The sequence below is a fragment of the Chiloscyllium plagiosum genome, unplaced genomic scaffold (assembly GCF_037043375.1).
Source record: "Chiloscyllium plagiosum isolate Xiang-an unplaced genomic scaffold, Cpla_swu_hap1 HiC_scaffold_53X, whole genome shotgun sequence".
Lineage (NCBI taxonomy): Eukaryota > Metazoa > Chordata > Chondrichthyes > Orectolobiformes > Hemiscylliidae > Chiloscyllium > Chiloscyllium plagiosum.
Window position 1 is genome coordinate 12,421,198 of NW_028270191.1, and position 16,940 is coordinate 12,438,137.

Consider the following 16,940-nt stretch of genomic DNA (forward strand, 5'->3'; position numbering starts at 1 on the left):
AACACTGGGGTACAGTACTGGTGGGGACAGGTCTGTCACTGTATAACACTGGGGTGCAGCGCTGGTGGGGACAGGTCCGACAATAAATGTCCAATCTAAACTCAACAAACTATGAACCTCCAGCGAATCTCAACAGTGACCTCTGCATTTTTAGCTGAAGGGATTTCAGCTCTCCCGCAGTATCCGACTCCTCCTGAGGTGAATTGGCTTATGCTCTGGTGGTGGTATGGAGCGTTTTTTCTGTTGAGAAACTGCAAATGATTTAATGAGTGTTACTGGCAGTAAAAGTTTTGAACCAGGCCTGAAGTATCAGTTTTAAATTGATTTATTTTTGGCAGACAGTTTTAACAAGTCAAATCTAAGCGTGCTGATGAAGTGCTGCCGATCTGCCACTTGATTCAGCTTGTGACTTTGGATTTTACATTGGAACTGAGCGATTGTGTTCTATCAATCTGTAGAAATGGAAAAATATATGCTTTTTAGAAAACTGTGGCAAGACGGAACAGAATGAGTGCTCATTTTTTTGTCTGCTTCATGTTGATCGGATCTGGAAGTCTCTGTCATCCTGGGGTGCTCTCTGGGATATTCCATCCCTCACTTACTCAGCACCAGCGCATGGCTTGGACAGGTGGAAGTGACCAGGGCTTGGGAAATCGCTTCCTGTTTAGTTATGGGGGGTTATGTCTGTGAGGCAAGGAACAGTTTGGACTGGTTTCCGTTTCACCAGCTGGGCAGAGGGTTAAAGTGGGAATGTACAGTTTGTCGGTTTACTCTGTGCTTTCACCAGCCAGGGCTCACTGTTCGGCAGGTCTTCGAATTTGCCTCTCACTCCGAGAGGGTGTTGAGGAACTTGCTTTCTCCTGCCAAGGTTGTCAGCATGGAATTCATGTCAGCGACTGCCATGTTGGACCTTCCTGTTTGCAATGTCAGCGCGTTCCACGGAGCCATAAGACAAGAGGATACTTGAGAGGGGTTGTGGACAATGTTGGGACTTAAAGAGTCTGGTACCAAGGAAGGCTGCTGTCCCTCATCCAAAATTGCTCCAAAATTGATCTGCGTATTCGCCAGGTCCAAAGAGTCGAGGGTACTCGACATCAGGTTGGGCTCCATGCTGGGCATCACCGCCTGAGGCTGGAGAGTACAGTCGCTTGGTGGCAAATGCATTGGCACGGGGTTGCCCATTTGAGACTTCCCGTGTTGCTTGAGGTCAGAGAAGAACAAGTGACCGCCTTGCAACTGGCCTTGGCGACAAGCTCCTGGAGCCAGGCAGCTTGGCTGAGCTGGGTTTGTGGGAGCGGCTGCTTTGTGAGCAGGGTTCGTATGGGTTGGAGCGAGCGGGTACTGGAGCTGCTGTGGGGGCTGAAGGCTGTGCTGTCTGCCTCGGAGCTTCTGTGCTGCAGGAGGGTGAGGCACCATCCTTGGACTGAAACACTGAGCTCCCGCACTGACTGGCATCTTTGCTTGGACTGCAGTTGGAGGACTTAACAAATTCGGCTGGCTTTGGCAATTGGTGTACCTTAAAGCCATGTGTGGTGGACTTTGAGTTTGGCAGCTGTTTGGAGAAGAGCTGTGCATGGTTGGGCATAGACTGATGTCTGACCTGTCCATATTGACGGGCATCGGTGTTTCCGCACTGGCACCCTTTGCCGGTTGGCCCCACATGAGGGCTTGCTGGGATTGGATGTAGTTCCTCACCATCATCTCCTTCACTTGTAGCATTGGTGTGTGGGCCCCAGTCCATCTGTCTTCCTCCAACGGGGGGCAGAGCTGCCTGATGCCCAAGGCTGCAGCAGAGTCTGGATGGCGCAAGTTGGCAGTCTGCTCCTGGCTCACGCCATGTGGACTGGGCAGTGCATGCCTGGACTGGTTGTAATTCACTTGGGCTGCAAACAGCTGCTTTGGGTTTTGGTACGGGTTTAACATTGGCGCTGACTGCTGGAATGGCAAGGTAGGTTTCATTGGCTGCTGATACTCGGTGGGCATCCTCTGGTGTGCGGTCAACACATCCTGGGGATTCAGGGGCATGTCCAAATGATCCTGGCTGAGCATCATGGGGGTTTGGGATGACTGTGGGTTCAGGTGGACCTGCCTCAGGCACGGATTGGGATGGGAAAGGTTTTGCTGGACACTGCGGGCGTTCGGAATCTCAGCAATATCCATACTTCCCGTGCTTACCTCATTCCACTGGATGGGCATGTTGTTTGCCTCCAAACATTCCTGGTTCGGGAATGGTGTGTCGTATTGATTCATTGGACACTGACGGCCATTGTAGGGTTGGAGTGACGTGTTTCTGGCCATTAAGCCCTGGTTGAAAGAGCTCTGTGTGGCTTCCAGATTTCCGTTGGAGTTAGCAGAGAGATTCCGGCTGGGAAAGTCCATGTCGCTGTGAGACCTGGGCGCTTGGTTGGGGTAAAGGTGATTTAAGGGAGCCATGTTTGCCTCTGGATAGTTACTATAGAGTGCCATGTCATCAGGTAACCCCACGCTGGCTGGATGGGATGTATCCATGGCGAAGGTCTCCATGGCGACATTTTCAGTAATGCTGGGTGGCCGAGGCGAATGGATGTGCCCACAGAGGTTGGAGGTGGAACCTGAAGAATGCTGCAGTTGGCAGTGCCGCCTTGCCACTGGATGCATGTGGTGAAGGTTGTGGAGCCGTGGCACTTTGGGCACCAACTGGGTCTCAGCCACGGGTTTACTGATGCCAGGCATCTCAGGGGCTTTCAGCACCCCTGCCCCGTAGCCACAGGAGCCTCCTCCCCCACTGTTCGGGCACTCCAGTCCATCAGGTGGGAACAGGGCAAGGTTGGTGTGATCCCTGGCGTGTGCAGGCCTGGCGTTCATGCCCGCGTGTTCCGCAGTCACTAACGGGGTGGGTGGTGGGCCACCAGTGGCAGCGGCGTACTTGGTTTTGAGGTGGTATAGCTGCGCTGGCGAGAGGTTGGGCAGGGCTGGGCAGGTGGCAGACGGTGCCATCTCGCCATATCTCTGCAAGGCATCAGGAGAGGTGGGAGGGTAGCCCGCGGAGGATGTGCCGTCATTAGCATGGGCCCCGAGCAGGGAGCTATCGCTGGACCGTCGACTCGGCAGGTAAGGAGTTACAACCGATGAGCGGCGGCTGACGGTGTAGGCGGAGCTGATGGTGCTGTTGGTGCTACCTCGCCGCTCCAGCAGGGGGCTCCAGCCTGCTGTGTTCACGATCCGGTGACAAGGCAGAGTGGAGAGCTCACTCACGGAGCTTTGTCCAAGTGAACCTACAAGGCAGAAGGCAGCACAGGTTACAGTACCCCCTTTCCAACAGAGAGGTACACGCACACACTGCCCATGAGACAAAGCGAGAGAGAGAGTGAGAGTGTGGCACTCTCTGACCTGCCCTCTGCCCCTAAACTCAGGCCCCTGACCCTTGACCCCAGTCCCCAGCACCCTGCCCCCACCTCCTCCCCTTGACCCCAACCCCTGATATCAGCCCCCTACTCCTTGACCCCTGACCCCAGCCCTGCCCCTTGACCACAGCACCTGACCCCAACCCGAACCCTGATGCCAGCCCCTGCTCCTTGACCCCAGCCCTGCCCCTTGACCATAGCACCTTGACCCCAGCCCCGACCCCTGACCTCAGCCCCCTGCTCCTTGACCCCAGCACCCTGCCATGAGAACCAGGAGCAGGAGTAGGCCGTTGGGCCCTATTGAACCTGCTCCACCATTCAATACGATCATGGCGGATCTTCTTTGTGGCCTCAGCTCCACTAACCCGCCCACTCACCGTAACCCTCAATCCCTTCACTGCTCAAAAATCTATCTCTTGCCACCTTAAAACCATTCGATGAGGTAACCTCGATCGCTTCACGGGGCAGGGGAATTCCACAGATTCACAGTCCTCCGGGTGAAGAAGTTCCTCCTCAATGCAGTCCGACATCTGCTCCCGCTCATTTTGAGGCTAAGCCCCTTCTAGTTTCACCCACCAGTTGAAACAAACCCCGCCCCCTGCCCCCAGCCCCCTGCTCTCTGAGTCTCGCCCCCTGCACCCCCCGTGTGTACCCTCGTGCCCCCTTTGCTCACCGCTGCCTTGTATGGAGGGGAGCTTCAGCCCTCGCGATGCAGCTGTGCCTTTACGGCTTTGCCTCAGTTTCCCGATTTTCAGGTTGGCCAGTCGCTGGAGTGCCGTGACATTCCTCCTCAGCCTGGCATCAGGCATCCGGGCCGTGGAGTCTACCGAGGCAGCGTCTTCGACGTTGGTCAGATCCTCGGAGCTGCCCCCGCCGTTGGCATTCATCTCCACGCCACTGTCATTGTTGTTGGCACTTCCTGGCAGAGAACTTTCACTGCTGCTGGGCGAGTGGCCTCCAGGGCTGCTCTCGAAGGTCTGAATGGCAAGGAAAGGAGCAGCTGGGTTTCTCTGCATTTCCCAGGAGTCGCCCACTTTGTCCCCGTGCCAGGGCCCTACCCGGCTGCTTTAACCATGGGTAGGGAGGTATGACCTGTGATAGCACAGCTCACCCTCTCCTGTAGGTATGGTGCCCTCCCTCCAACTGCATTACCTGACATCATGACCATCTGCCTGGCACAGTGCTAGGCACCAACTGTTCTGTGGTGCAACAGACTGGAATGCCAATGCATTGCACCAGTTTGAACATAGAAAGAACATCAAACAGTGCAGCACAGGAACAGGCCCTTTCGCCCATGATATTGTGCCAAGCATAATGCCAATGTAAACTAATCCCTTCTGCCTGCCATTGGTCCATATCCCTTTCTTCCTTGCATATTCATGAGCTTATCTAAATGTCCCTTCAATCTCCCTATAGTATCTGCCTCCCTCATCACCCGCGGCAACACGTTCCACGCTCCTACCACACTCTGTGTTAAAAAACATGCCCCTCACAGCTCCTTTCAATTTTCTGAAGGGTCACTGGACTCAAAACATTAGCTCTGCTTTCTCTCCACTAATGCTGCCAAACCTGCTGAGCTTTTCCAGCGATTTCCATTTTTGTCCTTTGAACTTACCCCCTCTCACCTTAAAGGCATGCCCCCTAGTTTTAGACATTTCCATTCTGGAAAACATTTTCTGACCATCAACCCTATCTATGTGTCTCATAATTTTAACAACTTCTATCAAGTCTCTCCTCAGCCTCTGCCACTCCAGAGAAAACTGCCTGAGTTTTTCCAGCCTCTCCTTATAGCTCATGTCCTCTAATCCAAGCAGCATCCTGGTAAATCTCTTCCGCAACCTCTCCAAACCTTCCACGTCCTTCCTGTAATGTGGTGGCCAGAATTGAATGCAATACTCCAACAGTAGCCTAACCAACGTTTTATAAAGCTGCAACGTGACATCTGACTCTTGTATCCAATTCCCCAACCAATAAAGGCAAGTATGCCGTATGCCTCCTTTACTTGGCCACTTTCAGGGAGCTATGGACTTGAACCCCAAGATCCGTCTGTCCATCAATGGTGTTCAGGGTCCTGCCATTAAGCAGACACTTTTCCTGAACATTCCTCCCAAAGTGCGGCACCTCACACTTACCCAGATTAAACTCCATCTGCCATTTCTCCGCCCATATCTGTAACTGATCTCTATCCTGCTGTATCCTTTGACACCTCCTGCACTATCCACAACTCCACCAATCTTTGTGTCATTTGCAAACTTATTAACCCACCCTCTACATTTTCATTCAAGTCATTTATATACATCACTAACAACAGAGGTCCCAGTCCGGATCCCTGCGGGGCATCACTAGTCATGGACCTCCAGCCTGAAAAACACCCTTCTGCCACTACCCTCTGTCTTCTCTGGGCAAGCCAATTCTGAATCCAAATGGCCAAGTCACTGTGGATCCCATGGACCTTAATCTTCTGGATGAGCCTACCATGAGGGACCTTGTTGAAAGCCTTCCTAAACTCCAAGTAGACAACATCCACTGTTCTACCCTTATCAATCACCCTCGTCACCCCCTCGAAAAATTCACTCAAGTTGAAGTGGAGAGGGGCACTACCAATTCTGATGGGAGCCTGGCATGTCGGCAATCTGCTATGATCAATCACCAATGTCACTCCCATTGGCAGCTTCGAGACACCAGTAAGGAAGGGGTGTGGCAGCTGTGGGTGTGCCTGGCCTAGTGGGCGAAACATTCACCTCTGATTGAAAAGGCTCTGGGTTCAAGTCCCACAGCAGGGCATGAGATACCCAGGCTGATCCTCCCATGCAGCTCTGTTGGACTTTCATTACACTGACGGCCATACCTGCCTGCTATTTCAACCCAGTGTTTATCCCTCAATCAGCCAAACCAGTTATGCAGATAATCAAAACTCAGAGTTAGCCATATTCACAAGAAGCATTAGCAGCATACAGACACCAGCCTATGATAAGGCCATTAGATTTAGGAGCAGAAATTAGGCCATTCAGCCCATCGGGTCTGCTCTGCCATTCAATCAGGCTGATAAGATTCTCAACCCCATTCTCCGTCTTTCTCCCCTTTATCCCCAAGAACAATCTCAGTCTTAAATCTACTCAATGACCCGGCCCCCACAGCCTTCTGTGGTTATAAATTCCACAGATTCACCACTCTCTGGCTATAGACGCTTCTCCTTAACTCCGTTCTGAAAGCTCTTCCCTTTACTCTAAGGCTGTGCCCTTGGGCCCTCGTCTCTCCTACCAATGGGACCATCTTCCCAATGTCCGTTCTGTCGACAGGTGGCATCATTCCTGAAAAGTGGCCAACTCAGTCAGATACCAGACACTGTTGGGTATCCCATAGGACCACAGCCCAGAACGAGTCACCAGGATGGGGTAACTTGTCCCGATGTGCAGTCACTTTCTCCTCAACAACAAACTGCCTGTAGTGTGCCTTTGCCAGTAGTGACAAGTGTGGGCACCATCTCCCTTCACTCGCTGCCATTGCACTGAACGCAAACATGCTGCTGATGGAGTGAGAGGAGAGCGTTTACCCTGGCACCAGCTGTACCCAAAACGGAATGCACATGAGCTCACGTTCTTACCATGGTCGTGTCGGGCACCATGAATGTGTGCTGCAGGAAGTCTTTATTGGCAGCGTAGCTGCCTTCATCATGGGGAGCATCTCCATCCTGTCCTGGCAGTGGTCTCGCTCCGTCTTGCGCTGCGGATGGCCTGGCGTTGATGTCCCCACGCTGCTTCTTAGTTATGTGTGCCTCAGGTCCATGTACAGTCTTCACATGCTTCCGGAGTGAGCTGGGGTCAGTGTATCGTTTGGTGCAGTATGGAATCTTACAGATATACGGTTTCTGTTGACCGAATGGACAAAATGATTAGCTCTTGGTCGGCGGGGGTGGGGGGGGGGGGAAGGGGAAGGAGGTGTGAAGGGGTTTCCCAAACCGATGAGGATTTGAAGCGTGAGTCAGCTCTGAGCTGCTTCCTGGCAGAATTCGGGCTAGCTCAGTCAACTGTGTCACACACAGACAGGACCTGACAGCACACTGACACCCGAAGATTTTGCTTCGCTTTGGTTCGATGTTGTGATGCAGGGCTTCAGGAGATCCGGGCATTAGTTGGTGCAGTATGGAATCCACCTCATGGTTAACTGACCAAAGCGGGAGAAACTCAGCAGGTCTGGCAGGATGTGTGGAGAGAGAAACCAAGTTCATGTTTTGACTCCAAATGAGCCTTCTTCAGAATCTGAGGGTGTGGGAAAATAGGTTTTGTTTCCATTTTGTTACCTATTTTCCAGCTCCTTTCAGTTCTGAATAAGAGTCACACTGAACTCGAAACTCTGTCCCTCTGCTCCAGAGGGGATTGTTGGTGTTTGAGTACATTCATGCCAGATATGTTTAGATACAAAAGAGGGCAGTGCAGGAAGTTGAGGTCAAAGGTCAGGCATGATCTTAGATTAGATTACCTGCAGTATGCAGGCAACAAGTCCATGCCGACCCTCTGAAGAGTAACCCAACCAGACCCATTCCCCTACCCAACCAATGCAGCTAACAATTTCGCATGGCCAATTCACCTGGCCTGCACATCTTTGGATTGTGGGAGGAAACCGGAGCACCCGGAGGAAACCCACACAGACACAGGGAGAATGGGCAAACTCCACACAGTCGCGCAAGGTGGGAATCGAACCCAGGTCCCTGGCACTGTAAGGCAGCACTGCTAACCACTGCGCCACCATGCCACCCCATCTTGTGGATTGACAGAGTACATCAAGGGGACATCTTGTCTACTCCTGCTTCTACTTCTTATTTCCTCATCAAAGGTTGACAACGTGTGTGAGTTCATTCATGAATCTTTCGACAACGCTCCCATTAATGGGGAATAAGGTGCACAAAGCCCAGCTCAATGCAGTACTGCTTTGACAGAGTTGCCTAGTTTTGGGGAATTTGGCAGGTGAGGGAAGAGGTACTGTTCTGGTCATTAATGCAGCGATGAACACTGAGGAAGTCAGATACCCGCAGGCTGAAGACCAGAGGCGAAGCAGATAAGTGACTGATCGGGTTTTTTCCTCCAAACTAGCGCAGGGAAGTGTAAGCACGGTCTTAAATGTAAAAGGTTAAATGACTTTAAATACAGAGAATCCTGGATCGGAATTTCTCAAGGACAAACTCTAGTTTTAAACTACAGCAAAACAAAGATGGCGGAGTTGCTGATGTGTTGCAGCCGCGGTGTGTTGGTGTTGCTGGACAGCAGTGTGAACCACAACATCCACATGTGCAGGAAGTCTCTGCAGCTCCAGGAACGTCTGCTCTCAGCTGATAAGCTGGAGTCAATGAGCTTCCAACCCTGCGATACATGACCGAGGGGAAAGTTATCCCGATACTTTGTGCTTGGAGATAGTCATGTGAGCAGGCGTTCTGGTGATGAGGGCAGGATGAGCAGCTTCAATGTTATTGCTTTAGAAGTATCGATAACTAAAAGTTCCAGCTCAGCATTTCTACACCAAGCACTTGCCCAACCCCTGGAGATCACCCATCAGGTCAGATGCTAATTCCTGTCGGGCAGATCTGATCAGAGAGTGAATATGTGGCTCAGATTGGCGTGGGAGAAATGGCTTTTAACTGACGGGGCACTGGCACCAGCACTGCAGCAAGTCGGGACAGGCTTCACCTGAACTCCAATGGGACCAGTGTCCCAGTGAGATGTCTAACTCAGGCCATAGAGAGCACCTTAGCCTGAATAGTGGGGAGTGGGAGGGAAGGACCAAAATTCAAAAAGTTAACAAGAAAGGACGAGAATTAATATCAGGATAGCAATTCAGCTAATGATAACCAGAGTGTGTCCAGAAGGCTTAGAGTGCACAAACACAATAGTGTAGCATGAAATATGGTCAAAGCAGTGACAAACAGACAAAAGCCAGAATACATGCAGCATTCAGAACAAGGTGGTCAAACCGATAACACAAATAATCTGATACTCATTATAGAGACCTGAGGGCAAAGTGATCAGTCTTAAGATTTGAATATTCAAAGGGGTTTTGGAAGGACAGGCAGCTAGGAAATAGAGATGGGGTTAGTTCTGATGATAAAGGGTGAGATCATTAGATCTTGGTTCGAAAGGTCAAGACTAGAATCAGATGTAAATAGTGTAAAATGGCAGCATGCTGCTGTGCAGAGGGACCTGGGTGTCCTTGTGCATGAATCACTGAAGGTTGGTCTGCAGGTGCAACAGGTAATTAGGAAGGCAAATGGAATTTTGTCCTTGATTGCTAAAGGAATTGAGTTTAAAAGCAGGGAGGTTATGTTGCAGCTGTACAGGGTGCTGGGGAGGCCACACCTGGAGTACTGTGTGCAGGTTTGGTCTCCTCATTTGAGAAAGGACGTGTTGGCACTGGAGGGGGTGCAGAAGAGGTTCATGAGGTTGATTCCGGAGTTGAGGGGGTCGGCTTATGAGGAGAGACTGAGTAGACTGGGATTATAGTCATTGGAATTCAGAAGAATGAGGGGGGATCTTAGAGAAACATACACAAATTATGAAGGGAATAAACAGGATAGAAGTGGAGCGGTTGTTTTCACTAGTGGGTGAAACCAGAAGTAGGGGCACAGCCTCAAAATGAGGGGGAGCAGATGTCAGACTGAGTTGAGGAGGAACTTCTTCACCCAAAGGGGGTGTGAATCTGTGGAATTCCCTGCCCAGTTGAGGATACAATGTTTTTAAGGCAACGATAGAGAGACTTTTGAACAGTAAAGAAAGGTTATGGTGAGTGGGCATGTAAGTGGAGTTGCGTCCACGATCTTATTGATTGGCGAGGCAGGCTCGATGGACAAGATGGCCTACTCCTGCTCCTGGTTCTTATGTTTGGATGGAGATAAAAAATAGAAATGGAAGGGAATCACTGTAGGAGTGGTTGATACATCCCAGACTGTATCTACACTCTAGAACAGAGTATACATCAAGGAATAATGGAGGTTTGTAAGAAAGGTCCTGCAGTAATTGTGGGAGTTTTTAATTATAGTTTGTATGTATCAAATTGGTAAAATAGTTTTTAAGATTAGCTCACTATTTGCAATAGTTTCTGGGAACAATACATTCTGGAACCAACCAGGGAATAGGTGGGGATTAATGAATGACCTCATAGCTAAGGATCCTCTAGGTAAGAGTGATCATAACATGAGAGATTTTCACATTCAGTTTGAGGATGAGGAATTTGGGTCTGAAACCTGTGTCTTAAACTTAAATATATTCCACTTTATGAGAAAGACATATCGTCTGGAGCAAACTCAGGAAATTGAGGATGGTGTCGAATTGAAAGATAGGATACGTAACACGGGGGTGGGGTGGGGTGGCATGGTGGCACAGTGGTTAGCACTGCTGCCTCACAGCTCCAGGGACCCGGTTCAATTCCAGCCTTGGGCAGACTGTCTGTGTGGAGTTTGCACATTCTCCCTGTGTCTGCGTGGGGGTGCTCCAGTTTCCTCCCACAGTCCAAATATGTGCAGGTTAAGGTGAATTGGCCATGCTAAATTGCCCACAGTGTTCAGGGATGTGCGGGTTAGGGTGGATTGGTCGGGGTAAGGATAATAGGGTGGGGGAATGGGTCTGGATGGGTTGCTCTTCAGAGGGTTGGTGTGGGCTTGTTGGGCTGGAGGGCCTGTTTCCACACTGTGGGGATTATACGAATTTTAGTGACAGATCAGTCGACTGGGAAAATCTTAGAAACCAGCAAAAGATATCTAAAACAAACAGATTGGGTTTTAATTTAGAAGATGAGCATAAATAACTTGAAAGTGATGTCACATGTAGACAGGGGGGTTAAGAAGGTGTGTAGCACACCTGCCTTCATTGCTTAGTCATTTGAGTGTAGGAGTTGGGACGTCATGTTGAGGTTGTACAGGGCATTGGTGAGGCCTCTTCCGGAGAACTGTGACCAGTTCTGGTCGCCCTGTTATAGGAAGGATATTATTAAACTGGAGAGAGGTCAGAAGAGATTTACAAGGATGTTATTGGAACTGGAGCGTTTGTGTTATAAGGAGGGGCTGGATAGGCTAAGACTTTGGTTCCTTGCATGTAGGAGTGACCTTATAGAGGTTTATAAAATCATGAGGGGCACAGCCAAAGGTCTTTTCCCTCGCGTGGGGGGGGGGGGTTCAAAACTAGAGGGCACAATTTTAAAATGAGAGGGGAAAGGTTGAAAAGAGACCTGAGGGGTAACTTTTTCACGCAGAGGGTGGTGAATGAACTGCCAGAGGAAGGGGTAGATGCAGGTACAGTTACAAAGACTTTTGGACAGGCACACGAACAGGAAAGGTTTGGAGAGAAATGGACCAAATGCAGACATGTGGGACTAGTTTAGTTTGAGGAACCTGGTTGGCTTGGATGAGTTGGACCAAAGGGTCTGTTTCCATGCTGTATGACTCTGTGACTAACCAGAAGTTTAAAACCAGACAGTAAGGACTTCTACAGTTATATCCAGAGGGAAGAGTTGCTAAAGTTACTGCTGACCCCTGAGAGAGTGAGACAAGGGAACCAATAATGAGATACAAGGAAAGGCAGACTTTGAACAAGGATTTTGTATCTGTCTTCATGGATAGTAAACACAAAAGGCATCCCAAGAACAATCGAAAATCAAGAGGGCAAAAGGAAGGGAGGGACTGCAAACAGTTACAGTGACCGAGAAAAACGATTGAGAAAATAAATGGGACTAAGGGCTGGCAATTCTCCTGGACCTGATGACCTGCACCCTCGGCTCTCAACAGAGGTGGTTGCAGAGATAATGGACAGATTTAGTTATCACCTTCCAAAATTTCCTGGATTCTGGAATGGTCCCAGCAGACTGGAAAACTGCGAATGTAACATCTCAAAAAAGGAGGGGGACAGAAAGCAAGAAGGTCGAAGCCAGTTAGTCTGACATCCATCGTTGGGAAAATACTGCAATCAGTTATTATGGAAGTCGTAGAAAGACATTTTGAAAACCATGATGCAATCAGGCAGAGTCAACATGATTTTATAAAAAGGGAATTGTATATGACACCAGTTTGTTAAGGCCAAATCAGGCTTAAAGGACTGACTGGAATTTTGTGACAAGGTAACAGGAAGGTTGATCAGGGTATTCCATTTGATGTGATGTACACGGACTTCCAAATGTCTGTTTGATATAGTGCAGCACAAGAGATTTGTGAGTATAGGTTGAACCCATGGAATAAAAGGGCAGCAGCACTATCATGAGGCGGCTCCTTTAACAAGGTTGGGTGGTTCTTGGTTTTTTAATCAAAAGTATTTAACGACACAGGTTCCGAAATGTCTGAGGGTGGAAGAGGTGACTTTGGGGGTTTTGCGGAAGGTGATTAAGTCCAAGCTGCTGGGATTAGCAGACAAGCTGGAGCTGAATCTGCCTCTGTCCGTGAGGAAAGGAGAGATCATTACAGCAAGAGCTCAGCATTGACATTTGCTGGAAACACCATCTGAATCTTTAGGTGTGGCTCACATTCAATTGAAAATGAAGCAACTTGAGGTAGAGGCAATAGACAAGGGCAACAGAAATGAAACAGTTTGAAATGTGATTAAAAACAGAGGAAAGAGAGAGAGAAAAGGAGAGAGAGGAAATGAAGAAAGAAAGGGAGTTTGAATTTCAGAAATTGGCACTTAGACAGGAAAGTCAGCTTAACAGGGTGGAGGTGAAGGCTGAAGGTAAGCTCCGTGAGGAAGAGAGTGAGGATGAGCAAACCCATGGCAGCCAAAGGCCTGGTGGGGATCTGTTTAAATATATTCAAACATTGCCTCAATTTGATGAGAAGAACGTGGAAGTGTTTTTCATCTCATTTGAAAAGGTGGCTAAACAAATGCAGTGGCCGGTGACCATGTGGGTTTTGTTGATCTAAACAAAACTTGTAGGTAGAGCTAGTGAGGTATTCGCATCCCTATCAGAGGAGGTATCTGGGGAGTATGAGGAAGTGAAGAAAGCCATCTTAAGTACATATGAGTTTGTGCCAGAAGCCGACAGACAATGTTTCAGGAATCTAAGGAGGGACCCTCATCAAACATACATTGAGTTTGGAAGGATCGAACAAAGTAATCTTGATTGGTGGATAAGGGCATGAAGAATAGAGCAAAGCCATGACCCTCTAAGAGAGACAGCTATTTTGGAGGAATTCAAAAATTCACTTTCTGAAGTAGTGAGAACTCATGTATAAGAACAGAGAGTTAAAACAGCAAGATTAGCAGCTGAAATGGTTGATGGTTATGAGTTAGTCTATAATTCAAAGTTTGGCTTCCAAAATCAATTTCAATCCATGGGGTATAGAAATTGGGGAAAAGAGAAATCCTCGTGCAGAGATAGAAAGGTAGATCTTGGTGAAGATCATGAGGATAACTTACCACAGGGTAAAAAAGAAACCCTTGAAAGGGAAAGAGAAGTTAAAAAGCTCCAGTGTTTTCACTGCAATAAAGTAGGTCACATGAAATCACAGTGTTGGTGGGTTAGGAAAAGCACTGGGAAAACGGATGTAGGAAAACAGGATAAGCCAGTGAATTTTGTTGGAGTGGTAACAGAAAGCACAGTGGAGACTAGAAAGCTGCACCAGAATGTACAAGCTGGTCAGAGGTTGTTAAGGAGGAAGTGCCAGATCTTCTTAAACCATTTACCTGTCAAGGTAACGTTTACTCACATAGGCCAGGAGCAGCAGGTAAAGAGGTTATAATATTAAGAGATACAGGATCCTCTCAATCTGTGATGCTGAAAGATGAGGGGATATGTACCTCTGAAGGACTATTGCAACAAAAGGTGCTAGTGACGGGAATTCACAGTGAGTCAAGAATTATGTAAAGTGAGGTTACAGTGTGCAGTGAAGAGTGGAGAAGTCCTGGTAAGTTTACTGAACAAACTCTCAGCTCCAGCAATATAATTTGTCCTTGCTAACGATGTAGCTGGTTCACAGGTAGGAGTGCTGCCTACTGTGGTTGAAAAGCCAGTGGAACCTCAGGCAACGGAACAATTGCAGGACATATATCCTAGGATTTTTCCTGCCTCTGTGGTAATGAGGTCACAAAGTCACCAGCTGAAACAAGAGAGATCAAAGAATACAGATAAGAAAGTTGAAGTGGAATTAGCAGAGACCCTGTTTGATCAGATGGTGGAGACAAACCAGGAGCAGATAGATGACACAGCAGATATCTTTAGCTCAGAGAAATTAACTGATTTACAGCAGAAAGATGAAAATTTAAAGCAATTGTATCAAAAGGCAGAGACAGAAAAATAATCCGAATGTATCCCTGAATATTATTATCTTAAAAATGATGTTTTAATGAGGAAATGGAGACCATCACATATTCAGGCAGATGGGACATGGACAGAAGTTCATTAAATCATGTTGCCAGTGGGTTTGTGAAAAGAGGAGCTGCGAGTGGTGCATGAGCTGCCACTAGGGGTCAGTCAGGAGCGAGAAAAACTCAAGCTCAAATAAAAACATTTTTACTGGCCTGGACTGCACGCGGATGTAGTTGAATTTTGCCAGACGTGTCATACATGTCAGGTAATTGGAAACACACAGGCAGTAATAAAACCCACACCTTTAACACCTATTCCTGCATTTGCGGAACCTTTCACAAGGGTCTTAACTGATTACGTAGGACCCCTACCTCAAACAATCAGTATTTGTTAACAATAATGCATGTGTCCATGAGATTTCCAGAGGCCGCAATATCACAGCTAAAAGGAGTGTAGAGGAATTACTCACATTTTTCACTCGGTACAGACTACCCACAGAAATACAATCAGATCAAGGGTCAAACTTCACATCAAAATTAGTCAAGGAAGTTGGACAGCTTAGGAATAAAACAATTCAAATCTACTGGGTACCATCCAGAGTTGCAGGGAGCATCAGACACTAAAACCATGTTGGGGGCTTATAGTCATGACTATCCAAAAGATTGGGATAAAGGAATTCCGTTTGTATGTTTGTGATCAGCAATGCACCAAATGAATCGATCAAATTTAGTCCAATTAAATTGGTTTTGGGGCATGAAGTGAGATGACCACTTCATGTAAGGGGTGGCACGGTGGGTCAGTGGTTAGCACTGCTGCCTCACAGCGCCAGGGACACGGGTTCGATTCCAGCCTCGGGCGACTGTGTGGAGTTTGCCATATTCTCCACGTGTCTGCATGGGTTTCCTCTGGGTACTCTAGTTTCCTCCCACAGTCCAAAGATCTGCAGGTTAAGTGAATTGGCCATGCTAAATTGCCTGTAGTGTTCAGAGATGTGCAGGTTAGGTGCATTAGTCATAGAGATGTACAGCATGGAAACAGACCCTTCGGTCCAACCCGTCCACGCCGACCAGATATCCCAACCCAATCTAGTCCCACCTGCCAACCCTTGGCCCAATACCTCCAAACCCTTCCTATTCATATACCCATCCAAATGCCTCTTAAATGTTGCAATTATACCAGCCTCCACCACATCCTCTGGCAGCTCATTCCTTACACGTACCACCCTTAGGTCTCTTTTATATCTTTCCCCTCTCACCCTAAACCTATGCCCTCTAGTTCTGGACTCCCTGACCCCAGGGAAAAGACTTTGTCTATTTACCCTATCCATGCCCCTCATAATTTTGTAAACCTCTATAAGGTCACCCCTCAGCCTCCGACGCTCCAGGGAAAACAGCCCCAGCCTGTTCAGCCTCTCCCTGTAGCTCAAATCCTCCAACCCTGGCAACATCCTTGTAAATCTTTTCTGAACCCTTTCAAGTTTCACAACATCTTTCCGATAGGAAGGAGACCAGAATTGCATGCAATATTCCAACAGTGGCCTAACCAATGTCCTGTACAGCTGCAACATGACCTCCCAACTCCTGTACTCAATACTCTGACCAATAACGGAAAGCATACCAAACGCCTTCTTCACTATCCTATCTACCTGAAACTCTACTTTCAAGGAGCTATGAACCTGCACTCCAAGGTCTCTTTGTTCAGCAACACTCCTTAGGACCTTACTATTAAGTGTATTAGTCATGGGAAATATAGAATAATAGGGTAGGTGAATGGATCTGGGTGGGATATTCTTCAGAGGGTCGGGGTGGACTTGTTGGGCCGAATGGCCTGTTTCTACACTGTCGGAATTCTATGATCACTAAAATTGATTAAGGAGAAATTGATAAGATGAAATTCAGAGTCCACATATTTGAACTAATTGTCAGATTTTGGGGAACGATTAAATTGAACAGTGGAGTTGGTTAGACAGCATTTAAAAGTATCACAGCATACAATGAAACAGGAGGCAGACAAGAAATCAAAAACTCACAATTTTTGCTACCGATAAGGTGTTAGTGTTACTTCCAGTGATAGGTGAACCTTTAAAAGCAAGGTTTAGTGGACCTTATCAAGTTGAAAGGAAATTGAGTAAAGTGAACTATTTGATAAGGATTCCAGACAGAAAGAAATATCCTGTGAATATGCTCAAAAGGTATTTTGACAGGGAAGGAAGTCAAAAGGAGATTGTGTTATTGGTTCCCACACAGAGGGAAGCACCAAGTTCAGAGGATTCTGAATTTTTCA

At 48.1% G+C, this 16,940-nt stretch overlaps 1 protein-coding gene across 4 annotated transcripts in view; it reads right to left on the reverse strand.

The window, feature by feature from the left end:
• Nucleotides 1-309: 309 nt before the first annotated feature.
• Nucleotides 310-16,940, reverse strand: part of LOC122542458 (transcription activator GLI1.S-like) — a 265,219-nt gene continuing 248,588 nt past the window's right edge. For all 4 annotated transcript variants that reach the window (XM_087985477.1, XM_087985475.1, XM_087985478.1 and 1 more), the window contains 3 exons: nt 6,988-7,251; nt 4,057-4,360; nt 310-3,254 (listed from right to left, as the gene is read on the reverse strand). In XM_087985477.1, coding sequence (XP_087841603.1) covers nt 826-3,254; nt 4,057-4,360; nt 6,988-7,251 — 2,997 coding nt within the window. In that variant the 3' untranslated portion in view covers nt 310-825. The remainder of the gene's footprint in view (nt 3,255-4,056; nt 4,361-6,987; nt 7,252-16,940) is intronic.